Source organism: Branchiostoma floridae, chromosome 11 (genome assembly GCF_000003815.2).
Source record: "Branchiostoma floridae strain S238N-H82 chromosome 11, Bfl_VNyyK, whole genome shotgun sequence".
Taxonomy (NCBI): domain Eukaryota; kingdom Metazoa; phylum Chordata; class Leptocardii; order Amphioxiformes; family Branchiostomatidae; genus Branchiostoma; species Branchiostoma floridae.
Genome location: NC_049989.1, coordinates 7,342,195 through 7,361,100, shown reverse-complemented (window position 1 = coordinate 7,361,100; position 18,906 = coordinate 7,342,195). Strand labels below are relative to the sequence as shown.

At 39.9% G+C, this 18,906-nt stretch overlaps 1 protein-coding gene across 4 annotated transcripts in view; it reads right to left on the bottom strand.

Moving 5' to 3' along the window:
- Positions 1-16,635, bottom strand: part of LOC118425857 (SH2B adapter protein 2-like) — a 31,375-nt gene extending 14,740 nt beyond the window's left edge. For all 4 annotated transcript variants that reach the window (XM_035834977.1, XM_035834978.1, XM_035834980.1 and 1 more), the window contains exon 1: positions 15,692-16,635. In XM_035834977.1, coding sequence (XP_035690870.1) covers positions 15,692-16,633 — 942 coding nt within the window. In that variant the 5' untranslated portion in view covers positions 16,634-16,635. The remainder of the gene's footprint in view (positions 1-15,691) is intronic.
- Between the last annotated feature and the right edge of the window lie 2,271 nt (positions 16,636-18,906).

Here is an 18,906-nt window from a genome sequence, read left to right as displayed (position 1 = left end):
TAGTTGACATGAAATGCTTGACACCTTATAAACCTCCAGGCCCTGTCTCACATTCCAGATTACAAGAACCTATCAGTGCTGTTCCTTATGGTAAGACTGTAGACCAATTATCTAACAGTAACAGGCAACAAGAAAATTGTGGAAAATGCGTCCAACTTCTGTCCTATAGTACTTAATTCTCATCAGCCATACCACCATGATATAGCCTGAGTACCATCCACTATAGTGACCGGTGGCTCCATCCTTTTGCTTGCTAACCTCAGGCTAACCATGATAATTATTAACGGGGCAATTCATAAGATATTTCAGGAACATTCTAGTTTATTCAGTGATGATGACCTATCAATTATTAAAATGTAAGATGTTTAACATCACAAATAAAACTTGAATACCCCATTTGACACACATCAGATCACCTCACCCAATATCAAAGTTTACTAACAGACAGGAGGCCTTGATTCAATTACCAGACAGGATCTTTCCCGGGCATCTTAAGTTACAAGCAGAGGTGTCCTTGCCCTTCAACTTGTTTGTTTCTGCAGAGGGGTAAGGTTTCTTCACTAGTTGTCTGGCACCATAAACGAGGAAACCCCCATCTGTTCATGTTGACTTGTTTTCACCTTGCCAAGAAGGTGACAGTCATGTCTGTTATGGGTAGCATTTGTGGCTGTGTGGTCTTGTTTGTGGTTTAACAGCATAACTCAACAGGTAATTCATGAAATTTGATGTTTGGGTTGGTATTGACAAAACAAAGGACATGTTTGATTGAAGGCCGCTTTGGTACTGCAGCAGAAGTTCTGGTTGTGTTATCTCCTCTTCTTAATCACTGGCAGGTAGTTTGTGGACTAATATTGGCTTGGACCCCCTAGCAGCTTTTCACAGAAATACAGGTATGTTTTTGTTAGAAACTTTGAAACAACGTGAGATGAGAATAGATGATGGATTTTTTTGTCATTGTCAATACATGCAGCAAAGTAGCTATAGGTTATGATAACTGAGAACATTGCTGTTTCATGATCTACAGTACATTACTATATATATATGCACTAAGGGAGAAAAAATTGTATGGTCTAAACATAATGTACCAAACTAATTTATAGTATGATTGCAAAATATCAGGCTTCAGCTATTATCGCAGATAACCAAAGGGAGAAAACTTCATTCATTCAAAAAATTATCAAATTGGTTAAGAAATAAATAAGAGTACTTCCTGCCCCGATATGTTATCAAATACAATTTTGAGGTATCGTAAGTAGTATAGAAAGACAATGCAAATAACACAAGTTTCCTTGTTAACAGATATAAGTTGTAAACACAGGCTTTTAATGCCTTTGGACTTGACCCAACACTCAGATGGTCACTGCAGGAATGCACCATGCCCTAGAGCTGACCCCATCGACAGACAACAGGTCCATAAACCCCTCCTAGATGGCAGTCCTCCAGAAATACACAGTCTGCCTGCTATAGACCAAAACAGTTAATATATTCACTATCTACATATATCCTTAGGACATCCCATCTTTAAGAATAATGCAGGGATAAAAAATACTGTAATCTACAAATACAATCTTGCAAGTTGTCAAATATTTTACCTGCAACTTGTGAAAAAAATCTTCCTGAAAGTAGATGTACTGAATACTATGACGGGTCCTATGACGTGTACATGTAGCTTTGTAACTCACAAATGTACAATGCAACTTTAATATATGTACATAATGTGAGCTTGAGGAACAGAGATGTTGTGAATGTTATTGTCATGTTATCAAGGACATCATCAGATGTCACTCATTCCTGTCATAAATGTGCTAAATGTATCATTTTTATAGATGATATTTTTGAGCTGGACTTTACATGATACATTGTAAAACAAGTGCAGGAATTCAATAAAGGCAAAATTTAGCACTTCAAGGCTATCTAGTGAAAATATAAGGTAACAAGTATAAAAAATATGTTTATAGACATCACCCATAAATGTTGCTATTGTATATCATCTCTGCATTTGCATCTATGCTACATTTTGTAACCTGCACCATTTAGCAACTACAATGTACAAATGTATATATATATCAATATTAGGGATGGTAGATAGCCATCTTGATTATGTATTGCATCTTCAATAAGTAAACATTAATAACAAATGGATTGAACTGTTTCAAAGAAAGTCACTTTATGAAAGACTAATGATGTATACTGTAGATTAAAATTTCACACAAAACATTTTATGCAAGAGGACTGCAATCGTAAACATTAACGATCATGACCTCTAAATGGCAGGGAGGACATGTTTCCCTTATCCTCACTGTAGGGATATGTACACATCAAACTGGCACCCATCTGTGCAATTGCACAATAAAGAATCCCATAAAGAATTTCATTGCGCAACTTAAGACATAACGATACTCATCAAAGCTAAAATTAGTCCAATGGTACAAAATACATGTCCAGCTAGCCCAGTGCAGAAAAAGAACTCCACACGTTTACAATTACGAGTCTTATTTTGGATGGCCTCCTTTTATTACCATATTTATGACAATGAACTTTGAAAATGCCCATGAACTTTAGGTTCTTTGGAATAATACGGAGAAAAGGTACATGTATAACCTTGGACTGAAGAGAACATATAGTAAGTATCATCTATCAAACAATCTATCTGTTCACTCACAGACTGTGTCTAACATAATGTTCCTCTTGGTCAGCTGAAAAAAATATTACCTAAAAAAATATCATCAGTACATTTGAATGAACTATGCTGCAAACACACATACAACATTCCCCTCCAAAGTTTAAACATGAGCGAAAAAACAATCTCATGGTTGGCTGTGTTGAACAATAATTATTGTAACTATCAATTGGTAGCCACCCTCTCAAAATCCACTTGCCCCACCACATTGACTCATATTTCAGTACCCTCTTCTGTGCTATATTTTAGTGAATTCTATTTTTGACAACATAAGTACAGAGGGGATGGTTATTCATCTAAACGTGGCCAGATGAAGGTCAATACGTCCAGAAATATTTGGGGACAATCCAACCCTTGGCTGAGTAGGAATACATCAGACTGGTGTAGAGAAACAAGGAAAACAAGGCTATTTCAGCATTTCATCAATTATGCAAATTACGTCTTCATTTGCAAAATTCATCCTCTCTTTCTCAATGACATGCATCACATGTTTATATTGTCCTGTTATGGAACTATATGGATTTATAACCTTTAATTTCCTTATTTATTACCCAATTTTCATCTAATTACGTCAATCATCCCTTAAAGTTACATACACACTAAGAAGCACCATGACCTCAGTCCCTTCAAGTTCTTGACTTATGGCCACTCTTGGTGTATGCCCCTGCCCTGCAGTTCCAAAAGATGCTGCTAGGGGGCTAAAACCATGTCACTTCTTTATATGTGCAAAGAGCTATCTATCACTCCAATTTGGCATAACCATTCCATCTTCAGCGCAAAAACTGGAAGTTTCACGTCAGTACCATAACAAGCTGCTAGGAGCACAAAATCTAGTAATCATTTCAATGTCTCATCAAGACCACATGCAAAGGATCAAGACATTCCATCCAGTTAACAAACGAACATACACATACATGTGAACACTCCCCAAAACATAACCTTCTTGGAGATGGTAATTATCTAATGAGGTAATACCTTGTTTATTACATGTACAGTTTAATATAATAAAAATTGTCTTCTCCCTTTCATACAAATGCAGTTATTCATGATAGGTTATGTTGTATATCCATATATTCAAACACGTTTCTGTGACAAAATTGTGATTTGTCTTGAATTTATTTTTCTATCTCAGTATATGCACAGAAAAAGAATTTTGCAGGAAACACTGTGCGTATACATGTATATATACACAGCAAGGACATGGTGACCTTTTCAACTATCATTGATCAGCAGGTCGGAAACAGGTTCTTTGTATTGATCACCAATCAAGCACGGCCGTTCCCAGAAGTGGGCCCAATTTACATGTACAAGCCGTAAGCAACAGCCGCCAGTTGAACATAATCACTGTTCTGTGCATGCCTCATTATGCTCCTGGCACGGTCTAGACGCCCTGCAATCATCATGCACTCCATCACATGGGTGTTCCACCGCAGCCTTCTCCTCAGACATTTGTGGTCTCAACTCTACTGATATACAGCAAAAATCCAATTCAAATCTCAAGGTCAACGTCAGATTTTTATGAATAGCATTTTGTATGCCATAACTCCATGATAAGAAAACTAACCTTTAACATTGTGATTATCTTCCAACAAAATAAAATTATTTCAGGTGTGCTGACGTCAGACCTCAAGCATCTACTCCCAATGAGAACATTACAAATATGTATTGATAACTGCAGACTGAGAAATTTGGTTTTGGAAATACCAAAAGACAAGGTCTGATGACCTCATACTTAATTCTACAGTGCACAAATACAACAGGCTCTGCTGAGAAATATTATCATGCTGTGACACAGCTATATTTGTATGTGACACAACTACCACACAGAATTCCTATATACTAGATGGCTAGCAGGGAATCATTGGCTTATATATATATATATATATATATATATACTGCAGCTGTACTATAGTCCTGATGCAGCATTTGCAAACTATTAAGTAAATGTTTCTCTAGGGTAGAGGAAGATCAACATCCTCTTTGAGACTGACGGATAGTAAATCTTTTAATGGTCTCTTGCTTCTGGGCTTGCCTGGGACATGCTTCAGACTGACAATAACAGTAACACCTCTCTGACCAAATATGCAAGACAGGTACCATTTTAAGACATCGTGGTAGAAATTGATTTTAGCAAAGTTTGGAAGTGGAACTGCGTACACGAGTCTATCATGTTCTATGATCTGGAACATTGTTATAAAAGTGATAAGTGTACAGAGATGAGCATACAAATTGCCACAGTCTAAATTATATATTAGTCAGAATACCTGTTTAGATTTATTCACATTTGAGCGTTTCGGTTAAAGGTACCTCTAGTACATCTATTTTTTTACCCTTTGACCTGTATTCCCATTGCCTGCTGGGTAATCTTCGCTGTGGCCAAGACCGCCATGGCGCACTCCCTTTTTCTTATATTCTCGCACTCGCACGAAAAATACAATACCTTGGACATAACCCGAAGAAGTCGTAGAAGGAACACCTCGTAGAAGGAACACCGCTTCACCACACGGAAAGAACTGTGGTACATTGACTGGCAAACATTACGGGATCCTCGGATTCGGTGTAAAACTAGCTATGGTGACCGTCATTGTAAACGAGCCAAATCAGCATTGTTAGAGGACGGAGCCAGAATATACATGTGTATACTCCAAGGAAGGACCCGCTTTAACAAGACCACCTACTCGGGTAAGTCTCACTGGAAACACAGACGACCTATGAAGTGCAACAACTATATAGTTAAACACTATAGCAGACAGGAGGACGAAACTGTCAACCGCTTTTGGGGTTACTGAATTTTTCCACAGCCGATTTCATGGGACATAGCAAGGAAGCCAGTTCTACCATCTGGTGTAACATCTGATGTAGAAACGTACCAATGGATGCTGGAGACGAAAGGAACAATGCGGTAGGACAACACAACAACTGAACTTAAGGACTTATCAGAGGTATGTGATGTAGAATATCAGTGTTGATGGGATTCATAACAATATACAATGTATGCATTATCTGAAGTCAACGAGATGCTAGCATTTGGAACTACTCCGGCAAAATAACTTGTCATCAGAGATTTTCCTCTCAACATCTAGAATTCTAACAGAGAGGAACAAGGGGCCAGTCCCTGGCCTAGGCACTTAGGCAGGCATCTAGGTACCATATACAGGGCAGGCCGATGTTTTTGTGCACGTATTTTACAGAATAATGTAGCTGGGATACTTGAGGATGCTAAATTTGACAGCTAGTAGTATTGCATCACAAATTTGATATACTGTAATTTGGGAATTGGTGGTACTGCATGTTTCCGGGTCAAATGTCAAAATACCATTGGATAAAAAAAGGATATCTTTCATTAAGACAGTCATTTTCTATACTAAATATAGCATAGAGGCCAATTTGTATACTAACTATACATTTTGTGTGTAGATATAGCATACGCTACTAATCATTATGATATCATTTGTAAGCATCATTTTCCTTTCAAGCGTCAAACCTTTGCACAAAAAAGAACCCAACACTCTTATTGAGAAGAGTAAGTAGTACTGCAAATGCAGAAATGTTCATGGTGGTTTTATGTTCGCCATTTTCATGGTGGCCACTTCACCGCAAAGTTGAAACCACCGCGAATAATTTTCCATGGTAGTAAGAGACATTAAGTACATGGTGCTACCGCAAACTTAAAACCTCTTTCCCGCTACCGCAAAATTAAATCCCCGCAAACTTGTAACCTGGTGAGCATTGCAATATACCACCAGCTTCTAAAGCATCATACTTCACCTCAATTGAGGATGACTGATTTACCTTTTACCTATATTGTACATGTAAATCCCCCTATAGCCCTACCTGCATGTTCTTCAGAACACTGAAATGCAAAAGAAAATGTGGTCATTTAATATTTTCCAGTACCAATCTAATTTCAAAACTTTATTTCTATTCTGTTGAAACGAGCAATTCACAATTCCTGGTATGTAAGCTTCTAGCTTGCCAAATTTCAAAATATATTTTCTGCCATCTCATAAATTTTGGACTATTTCGAGCTCTAGATATCAAAACATGCACTGGTCAGGTAAACAATATCCACCATGACCAGGTGGCCCAAGGACATAGGAAATCCCATCTGACTGTGCTTGTCCTAACTTTTGTTGTCTTGTTACTAATCCAGATGTTGTGCAAGCAGCTTAGCTTCAAGGGTCACAAGAGGGCATAATTTATCTCTCAACAAAAATACCTGTAGTGTTATAGCAATTGCATAATCATTAAAAGAGTAAAACAATTATTTCAATTCTGAAGTCTTGTGTCAGTTTATAGCATAGCTATAATGCTGGCCTTTTCTGTATATGGTGGCTCTAAGCTGTTCAAAGGAAAGATGGACAGACTGAATAGCGGCGCCACACTGAAGCAGAAAAAAGGGATTACATTGCACGATTCCATCCAGCAGGAGTCTCACACTGCGTAAACACGTTCCAACGTTACAGGAGCCAGGGTGCACCCAGTTGACAACAACGTTTGTCCATGGCAAAAATGCCAGACATTCGTGGAGGCAACAATTAATAGGGGGTAGGGTCAGGTCAGGATTTCCAAATTTAGACTTGCTAGGAAAGTGTGTGTGCATATGGAGCACCCAGGACAATTAAGTCGAAATGCTCTACACATTTTAAAGTGTTTTCTCACACAAACAAGAGACATCTTCTCATGGAAATAAAAGACAACAAAAAGAAAGTGAAACTTTTTTGTTATCAGCACACCGCATTAACAGAAATTGCTTTACCTTCCTACTTTGACAGGTTATGATATCAAGAAACCCAGAAGAAGAAAGTTTTGAACCCTTTTACCCTTGTATGCTAAAATCCATTACGGGTATCAGGAAAAATCATGTTAGCAGTCTGAGCTATTGCCATTCAATCTATGTAGCTTAGGAGTCTACAAAAATTACAATGATCTGAGAGTAGAATTAATCAAATAGAATTCCAGCAAATTTCCATTTTCCAAATTTCCTGCATCTTTTTTAATTTCATTTTGAAGATACCTTCAGTTCTTAAGCTAAGTAATAAGAGAGATACATTCTAAGTAAAGATACAAGAAACATTGCATAGTAACAATTACAAAGATAAAGAAGAGGTTTTGTTTCAGTCAAAAGTGATTCCCATGACGTTTATCTCATCAAACAGATCACAGCAGAGAATGCAATTCAACCAGGTGTAAACAATACGGTGTACTCGGGTAAGTTACGGCCTGTGATTCGATGAAGCTTGCCGAGGAGTGAAAAAGGGCGCGGTCCCTCAAGGTTACCAGGGCGATGGAACCGAACATGGAATTCGAACCAATACGTGTCCGCAGTTGACCCCGCTTGACCACAACGTTGCAGAACGGTCCAATGTCATAATGTAACGATACATTGCGAAAACAGGAACTCACTATGTATGGGGCACACTCACCACTTTTGGTAAAACGTCCAAATGCTAACCGTATTAGATATTGATAAAGAATGTATCAAATATTGACATAATTCGATGTGAATGACAAAAAGAGGCCCTCGCGGAAGCCGCATAATGGTACCGTCCGAGGCCCATTCGATCGAACGGCCGAACCCTTGGGTTGTGAAATGGCGGGAAAACGACAGCGGCGCTGGCAGCGGTTCTGAAGGAACGTTACCATCGCATTTACGGGCTTCGTCCTCGGTGACAACAGTACTTTTGCTGACAATATAGACAAATTCGTATTTATAATCCCTTTTAAAAGAAATTTATCCATCGCTATTTGGTTTGATCATGAAAGGATTTCCTCTAGAGCGGATTATTGACCAAAAATGAGAAAAAACCTCCATTTTACCTATTTTTTACCCAAAAAAAGTTATGATGATTTAATATACAACAAAATAGCGACGGACAAACTAAATCTACTTGAGTTTATCTGTCATCCTGTGAAATATGAGGGTGCAGAACGTTGTCTCCACCGAGGACAGGGCACATGAAATGAACCTAATATTTTTTTAACCAAAATGTGTGTTTTTTAACCCAAAAATCTATCATATCAACATAATTTGTCCGGTGTTTTATTTCATTTAATTACTACTAGCACCTTGTGAAATTTCATTGCAATACGACAATGCTATCGAATTTTACAAGCATGTACCCATTTTACCATGTATACCGCAGTGTCACATGCCGTAATTGAGCAGAGTAGTCTTTTACTCATTAAGGTTGTTATTCTGTTCCACCTTGTTATTGTAATAATCTGGGTGGGTTTTTACAGGCCCACCCGCCCCAGTTCAAGGTCATGTTGTTTACCAGTTTGTCTGCTCTAAACAAAGACCATGAGTCGACTGAAAGAACAAACCATGGTAAAATTCATCCTGAAGACAACAAACTGATTTTTTAAAAAATAAAAAATGAATTTCGCTAGGGCTCACTCAGACGTTAAACCGGAGAGTGAGTGAGTGAGTGAGTGAGTGAGTGAGTGAGTGAGTGAGATATATAAAAAAACAGGTGGTTTATGGCAGGTGGATCCTGGAAAATTTTCTAAATGTAAACAAGAAAATTACAGCCACAAAGAATGTCATACATATAATTACATCCAGATAGAATGGCAAGCCACCACTTGCTAGGGTCTTAGACTTATCGACAACTGGTCAAATTTCCAATCTGTAACAATCAATGAATTTCTATCTTGACAGAATCTGTGATTTCTTTCCTCTTTCTGCTTCAGTTTGACACATGGTTCCAAACTACTAGTACTACAGTATATGCCACAGTGCAGATACTCTAATTTTATTACGGTCTAATGTGAAGAGAGTGTTTACTACAACTTACAAAATCCATGCTCAGTCACACATATTAGGTCAGAAAATCTGCAATGTTTTGGGTTTTTCCCTGTGACAGTGTGAACCGCACATGTATCTGTTAGCCAAGCCTATGAAGGACTCCCAAGATAACAACAAAATTGTTGAACTGCCATTAACCTTTCAACTGCACATAAACTCCATCCCAAAAGAATTGTCGCAAATGGGGCACAATGCTAAAAAAGTATGCTCTTTTGTTAAGCTAGGCTATAATGACTGGACGTTTCAGGCTAAAAATCAGCTATGCCATCCCAATCAAATTTATACAGATGTTATTGGACGCGAATTTACGCTAGAAGGAAACTGCCATGGTTTGCATGCAGCAAGTTCAACGTCAATCCTAACCAAGAAAACAAATCGAGTGCCAGACATGCAAAACAGGGCTTTCGTGCATGCCAGCCCAAACACACTTTGCAGTGTTTACTGGCCAAGTGCCACCATATCAACACTGGCACCTGTTTGTGTTGATCTGAGACACTTCTGGGGAAAAAACTGTACTACTAATACTGGGGCTTTATATTTTTATCACATGATAATTGTAGTTTTGACTGAGGATGACTGTCTACATGAGAATATTCAACTATAACTTAACACACAATCATCTGTTGTTAGTAAGGCTGCTAAAATATTATAGAGTTGTCTGTGGTTATAATCTGCATAAAAATAAAGTGATCTCAAAAGCCTACAAGATCGCATAATCCTAGAAGCAGTGGATTCATTCCTTTACAAAGACTGGTGTTGTACACTCACAAAGTCTAATTTTTTGTATCAAATGTTCCAGTTGCAAAATCCTCCTACATCATGAATTCTAACAATGCAAGACTTAGTGAACTTTCAAGCTAAATTATACGTTATCATACAAAACTGCTGTCTCTTTGCCAACTTCCTAGGACAGGTCATGGCACTGAACCAGAAACCATCTCAATACTCATAGATCGCTGTGTCTTGTTGAGCAACTCAGAGATAAGAGTCATTTTCTACAATGTCCTTCCTCAAATCTAACCTTGTATCTTACTATTGACCTTATCTTACTCAAACAGCTTCCTCAAAGATCTGATAGGGACAACTAGACCATGTCATGTTAAATGGCTCCAATGAAGGTCTGTGTATCGGTACGGGATACTAGTAAGGCATATCAAAAATCTTTTGGGCACAGGTCTAAAATATTTCAAGTAAGATCCATCTGGCAAGAGAAGGGTCTTTGCATGCGATACAGGTTACTTGTTGGATTTTCTTCGTTTCTTCCTCCCTCAAAAAGAGAAACTTATGATTCAGCAAAGCCTACACGTACCTTGCAGTCAAGCCAAGAAAAACCTACTGACATATTACAACTCTCATTAAAGCGCCCCATAGCTATGATTGTTTGAAATGCAAATTTCATCTAAAAAATCAAGGACGTTAACGTTATATCAGATATAACGTCCTTGAAAAAATGGATTGTTTCCCATTTAATGCGGATATATACAACTTAGGAAAAACTAACAGAAATAGCAAATGCCTGCCACTGTGGAGGGGGTGAATAGACCACAATTGAGCCACATAAACATTTACTGCCTGTGGAAACCATCCTCAATACGTCCAGAGCTACTGATTCCCATGCCTTTGCTCCTAACCTTGATACAGCCAAGGTCAAATTGCTGCCAGTGGATCTTGGGGGTTGTCACAGTCAATTAGTACGTCTGCCACTTAACACTTGGAGATAAGTCTGCCCTCAAATCTCTTTAGCGGTCACAGACAGCAGAGATGGTAGTCGTTAATAGCGCCCTTCATGGTTTGCAATCTCCAAATTTAACCCAGACTTACAAATCTGGAAATAGCTAGCTTTTGACTGACACCACTCACCAATCTATCCTTCTGATAATCATACTGTTCATTAGTTTCTTCCTACTAACAGCCTTCCCTGCCTGGGCACATATTTCTAGTAGCTGCCAACTGTGACAGTCTAAGCGACTGCTTAGCAACTAAAGATTTGACAGATTTGCTCATCCAATTTCATAAAGAACTAATCTTTTAAATGTTTTGTTTGTTTTGTTGTCTTTTAAATTATTCAATTCATCACTTATGAAATCAACGGTTATAGTTACTAGTATACAAATCCAATTTTGGTCACAGTACAGTTCCTCTGCAATCACCCTTTAGTTAAAATGGGGCCTTACAAGTCATGAACATGTGTCACTGTAGAGGTGCTTTTTCAGCGATGTAAGAATTAATCTTGGTCCCACAGAGTCTTTCCATGTTTGGTGCTCAGAGTAAGCTTTAACACAGTAAGGTCATTGTGGCATGATTTGGTTCCAAAATCCATCCAATCGAAGTTTGGGAATGAGTCCAGCCCCTGGGAAAATGTAGTCATGTTGAGGGGTGTGGCATCAATGGGATTCTAGAAAGCTGTCCTCATTCAAGTTGAAAGGTCACATGGAGGAATGTTTGGTCTACACCAGACCTTTGATGTTTACATAAGGTCGTTTTGCATAGTATTGGTTGTTGCTGTTTCACTCGTCTCTTTAACTGCTAAAACTAGTAGTATTAAAAACAATTCTAATTTGAAAGTGAATTTCGTCAGTTTGCTAGTATTAGGATAACAGGTTGTCAAAATGTGTCAGCATTTCGATAATACATTGTACCAGAACATAGATCCAAGCTGCCAGGTTCTATATGAACAACTATGACAGTGGTGCACATCATCTGATGTCACCAAAATCTATAGATTGCCACTCAAAGACAGAAGAAAAATATAAATTATGAGAAAGAGAGCAGCTCAGTTGTTTCAAACTACATATTTATAAGTACAAAACTGTCCTGTAGAATATGTAAGCATATAATAGAAGAGATAAGGGGGCCACCGTGCAAAAGTAATACGGTGTCCATCTTTCTGTGAGCCAATCCTCAACAGCTTTCTATCATACTTTTATTCTGAAGAAAGTCTTAGCCTGGATCCAGGCAATAAGCAATGTTGAGGCAAAGGTGTTTTTGATCAGTCTTAGCAACAATGCTATTCTTTTTGGAATCAACTTTGTGTCTGTAACGTTAGACATTTAAGTAAAAATTGACCATCAAAATGACGTTGTAGATACTGTACCAATCCTGAACATTTCTAAATATAGGGAGGGTGGGGAAATGTTTAGTGGCGAGAGCAATACAAAAAACGGTTCAAATGCATTCAGAATCTTGCAAGCTTCTACAGTGTTTTCTATAATAAACTTGCTCCCATTGCCATGAAGGTAACATACACAACATCTGACAAGAAAGAAGCCCTTTATCAAATGGTTCAGTCGGCTGGGAGTCCTCTACCAATAGTGATTATTTGCTGTGATAACATCAAAACACACAGTTTATCTCCACACTGGAGAAGCTTGTGTGCTCTAGGGTAGACGCCCGTTTGCAGCGCAAACTTGTTGCTTGTGCCCTGGAATGCGGATTGACACGTGAAATGACTGTTTGTAACGGTAGAACTTCTTAGACAACTCTCGAATTACTGGTCGTCAGTGTATATTACCCAGGTATCAACCTTGTCTCAAATAGCTTGCTTGACACACACATATCTGATGTCAAAGTATGTTTGGTGGACTGTTATCTAACAATGCAACCCATTCTCAGTGTTTTAAGAAGTATGAGTGAACAGTTTCAGCGGGTATTGTTAGCCAAGAATGTCTAAACCAGGCCTAAATTTGTTATACCCTCCATAACCAGCTAGAGAAGCTATGTTACAATGATTTGAAGAGAGCTGTTTTCCAGAACATGCCTACAGTAGACATATCAGTGATTTAAATGTAACATGCATTGGCATAATACCGGTCATAAGCCTTATACCGGTCGATTAAAAATAGTGGAACTTAAAGAGATCTACACATGCAACAATAGTTATTTCTGAGGTATGCACACTTCAGACATCTAGGTGTCCAATACATAATTTACAAAGCATCGATAACAATGCATTCGAAGACAACAAGGCCAAAAGTTTTCAGGTCATTTTCGGGTTGGCGAGTTCGTCGTGGGACAAACACACTGTCACGTTCATCGCCAGATTTGTAGATAATAATCACATGTGCTCACGGCACAAGACGAGCATGATTCAACAGCAATCTTGAATTTCTTAGTTGGTGACCTACAACTCGTGTAAAAGTGTGAGGAACCGTTACATAATAGCCCGGATCTACGGCTGAATGGGTCAAATTGAACGTACGCCGCCATTTTCCCGCCATTTTTAATGCTACGGCCAGCAGGAAAGTTTTACGTCATAGCGGTTGTGACGGACCAAAATTAAATGAAAATTCTTGTCAGTATACGCCCATTTTCTCATGACGTTTTGTATGCTCATGCAGATTTTTGTTTTGTGCAACTACTAACAGGAAAGAAAGGAACAACAGAGGATGAATAAAGGTACATAGCGGCAATTAATTGTGCCGTGTTTCGTTCGACCGGTATAGTGCACCCCCTTCCAACCACGCGCCCGTTCTCCGTGCAATTCCGCGGTGTGTTCCAATTACGATATTATGTTTTTAGCAGGACCAGAGAGACAAAATAATTTACACAGAAGAAGTGGCAAAGGTAAGCTGTAACAGCAACATGTAACTGGAGAAAATGATGCGTTGATCATTTGCCAAATTAGCATTGCTTGAGAAATTGCAGTAAACCGACCGGTATTATGCCAATGGATGTTAACAATTGACCATATTCTTCCTGGAGGATGATTTTGAGCCTGGGGCTGAAAAACAAATTACACCCTTCTTCACAGGTAATCATCTAAACTTCCTATCCTGTCACACCAAGCATTCCAGACGGCTTATATACTCCAACAAGATAACAATCATGAATGATTCATATATTATCTCCCATTTTCACTTATCTATGCTGATATAGCACTTAATTAGTACCCTGGTGAGTACTATCAAGTCATTTCCCTTTCCCTATTGTTTTCCAAAGGTCATTGACCCCATAATCATTATAAAGAAAGGCCTCCAGCCTCAAGAATAACAACTAATTGGCACAAATCTTCACTCCATAAAATGTAAGTTTCCAGACCATTATACGATCACAGAGGGCAAGAGCCCAAAATCACTTGCCAACATCCCAACTAGATAAAAGTATCCTCAATTGAGGTGAAGAATGATGGCCTTTCAAGTAGCCAACATATTACTGCAATAAAGCAATGCTTCTTGGTACAGCTTGTGTTTTCAGCCAAGCACACCAGATCACCACTACTCTTCTTGATAACTGTGTTGGGTTCTTTGACATGTAGAAGTTTGATGCCTAAGGCTGACACCTGAGGCTTCTCATATATGACTGGAGACTATCTATCATAATGGAATTTAACTTCTTATTGCATGTCTCAGTTTTAAAAGGACCTACATGAAGATAACATGACCCTGCAACAATATTGAATGTTCTGATGAAAGTTTAAAATGTAAATTTTTGAGGTCAAAGAAACCTTTTTTTAAGATCACTACCCAGAAAGAACACGAAAACAGGAAATGAAATTATATCTTTCCTATGGCTACAGTAACATATTCTCTGTCCTTATCTAGTGATATGGCATAATGACTTTGGTATCTAAGGAATGCACTTCCCAAGTTGTGCTTGTCTTGTCTCCTGACCCTTTCATAAACTTGGCACGATCCCATACTCATCCCAATTCTACCAACAAGTGACTTTCATTTTTGTTCATACCTCCCGCGTTCTGGAAGTTTGCCAGAGCTGGAAAGAGAGCCAGTTTGTTGCTTAGAACACCTGGTCTACAAGGACAGGTGGGAAGCGTGGATGACTCAGCCGACAATAGGGATTGTCACTTGACACCTCAACAGATACTTGCATGGGATGACCCAGAAAAACAACGATGATCGCAAACAAAGGCTATGATGATGATACTGGATGACGTCACGTGTGACACGGTATAGTCTTGTGCCTTCCCGCGCACCGTAGTAAACACGTGTAGCGCCGTGGCCATGACCAAGCACCTTTTGTACGACCTACGTTAGGCGCTGTATTTTCATGGCTGTAACGTTACCTGAAAACATGTTCCTTTTCAAACTTGAATTTGAATTGACTGATTTAAAAAAAAACTTGTGTCAGTTGTGAAAGTAAATCACAGTTTTTGTTATGGTAACCAAATAGCTATTGTGTACCTGATTTCTTATAATCTAAGCTTTGGGACGTGCCACTTTTGAGTACTAGGGGGGTGTTCTCACCTTGGCAGGGGTGTAACACTCCAACATGTAGCCCCCTGGAGTTTTCACCAGCAGCAGACGACATTTTTCCCACTTGTTCCTCCCGTGATAGTCCTCCCCGACCAGTTGGTTGACGGTTCCCTCCTTCTTGATGTCGGTGACGTCTATTTTGGGTTGTAGTTTGCCTACGGAGGCTCCGTCCTTTGTTTTTCTGTTTGGGGAGCCCCTGGCCCCCGCGCGCTCCTCGGGGTGTCTGGGGAGGGGTGGCGACCCTGTCCCGGAGTCCGACGACTGTCGCCGCAACATGCGGCTCACGCTCCCCTTCACATACTTCAAACTCAGCCGCTTTCGTAGCGTGGTTTTCGAAGATTTATGGGGGCTTGCTCTCCTGGAAAGATCGTCCGCGCTAGGGGAGACAGGGGGTAAGGAACGCGGGTCCAACTCTACAGAGTTTCTGCCGTGCTCCGCGCTTTTGGACCGCGGCAGCTGCGAACTTGTAACGGGGACTGCCCCCGGACCCGACCTGGGAGGTTTAGATGAGGACGAGGAACTTACTGATCGCACGGTTACCTCTTCCTCGTTCTCCCCAAAGAAAGGTTTCTGTATCTCGGGAACGAAGACTCTCTGTACCTGATCGTCAAAATGTTCCAGGAAATGCAGAGTGAACCTTTTGGCGAAGGTGGGGCCTGCCTCGGGAGTGTCGTACTCGGGATGATCGTTGAGGTACTTCCGAAAGCTTCTTGAGAAGTCCACGGCGGCTTGTTGTGCCTTAGATTCGCAGAATTCCATCCATCCGTGCGAGGAAAAGGGGTCCAGGTGGCCACCCAAGGCGCCGTTGGCGGCTGCCATGTCTTTTTCCCGGCCTCCGCCCAGATTTTTGCGGGAATTTTTGCCTGTTTTCGAGGAATCTCGTGTTCCGCTCCTCCGGACTAACACTTGAATGGAAATGGAGCAAAATAACATGCGCACACGGGCTGCGCACTGGCCACCGGAAGTGCACAGGACAAAGGTCAAAGATCACCCGAAAACCGCGCCAAAGTGGACACTTTTTTTTCAGTTTTGGAGAACAAAAGAAATTTAAAAGCATTTTTCCTCCTTTTTTTATATAGGACGACCAAAACAATAGTTTTGAACAAAAGTAATGCTGCGCCAACCTTTTTGAAAAAAAGTAATGCTGTGCCACCTTTTTCTTTAAAAAAGACACACACACATCAAAGTTGCAAATTAATGCGGGAACAAAAGTCATTGGGTCATGATCAATGCCAGAGTTAAATATGAAATCAAATTTGATAATTGTGCAAATGATAACACCAGATCTCGTCTAATAGTGTTATAGATTGTGACCAGAAAATTTGTAACATCAAAATTCTAACAGTGGGGTTCAAGCGCCACCAACTGACCATTACTAATGCGGGCATTACAAATGGTCTGGACCTAATCTTATGGCGTAATGATGATGGAATTGGGTTTTCGACTCGCCTCTCTTTATACATGTGTTTCAAAAGTATCCTGTAAATTGAAACGGGGCTAAATGCTGGGTCGCTAGTCCTACCGTGACTTTGCGACCATGTATTGTCCGCATACGCCCACCTTGCAATGATCTTGCAATCACTGTGACATGTAAATGGATTTTGGGATTTGGTGCTTCGGAAAGTGTGTGTGGCGGCACAGTGGGTGTGAATATAGGTAAAGTAAGGTAATAAATCTTCAAATGTCTCTTGTCAGCCAGCGTAGCCGAAATACTGTTGTCTGTACATATCATGTACATATATCTGATAGGATTAACTGTTTTTATTGGCCATACATCATACGTAGAATCGTTGGACGTATCATGAAAAGGAATGTGGACGGACAAGGAAAGATTCGTTGATAACGTGAGCTATTTTGCTCACATAAACCCCATTGTGACAGTCAAATCGGAAGCTCCAAAGACAATGTTTATAAAGATTTCACGCGATCAATCGTAGCTCCGCTTACAAAAAGTCTGAGTTGCCTCGCTGACGCCTGCACTTCCAACCGGAAAATTTACGATTTTTCATCATTCCAAATTCAATCCGTGTGTTTTGTCCCATTGCAGCGTTGTCTCCCTTGTTCCTATGGCATTTAACAATTCAAAACACGAAGGGAATTTCTAAGGGCGGGGTACTTGGTAAAAAGTAGGTCGTTTTCTTCATAAATCACGAAAGAGCGCCTGTCCCCTGTCGTGATTTGGTCTTTTGACTAAATATTTACCCTTTATTAAGGATCAAATCTGACGTTTATAGATACTGTTATGTTCCTTTATGTGCTGAAATAACATTTGCATTTCAACCTCCACTTTTTGTGTTTATGACATAGAACATAGACGTACCATGATCTTTATTTCTATACATTTTTTTTTTAGTCAGATTTAACTTTAAGTGTAGTAAAGGATGGGGCCGGGCCTCCTTCCGCTCGTTCATTTGTACATCGATTTTGAGACAGAGATCGAGTTTTTTTTTTTCAGACTTTGGGTAAGGGGGCGGAGATCACATGTTTTTCAAATGTGTCAACTCGTGAACCATAGAACATGACGCAGGTACGATCAGGTACGTCCGCGTCTGTTTGCGTACCGGGCTGCCCACAAGGCTCCTACGCGAAACGGCTCGATTCATCATGTCAGAATTGAACGTCATGCTTCCGACATTTCCACCTGGGGGCAGCCGTGAATTTTGTGGAAATAGATCCGTCCACATAATGAGTCATCGGGTGTACCGTCAGCCTGGATGCCATCCGATTTACTACTGCGCTTATATACTCACTCCGCAAAAAAAACTGCGAGGGAGCTGATACAAGCTCCGGTAGAAATCGGATGACACCCAGGGTCACCCAGGCTAATCTCCAAGCAGATCCTACGGTGCCATAAGATAGTATCAAAGCTGGCCAGGGAGTAAAGCGGCTATTGGAGTCAAACGGGCAACGGGAAGTTTGATACTCTACATTACGCACCGTTCATCTGCTTGGAGATTAACCCAGGCTAGTGTACTGTGTCTGTCAGATTAGTTTTGGGGGCTTCTAGTTAGTGATTCCGCATTCCCCCTCGGCTTTGTCTTCTCCCTTACAATGGGTTATCTGAGATAAGCAATTAATACTTTGAACAGAAATATGCGTATATATCTGTTGGAGATTACTTAGTAGTTTAGCCTGAGGCCTAGTACTTGAGGCCTACTCTCCAAGCAGAGGTTGAGTCGGGTAGATATAGTAGTAGTCGGAAAAAT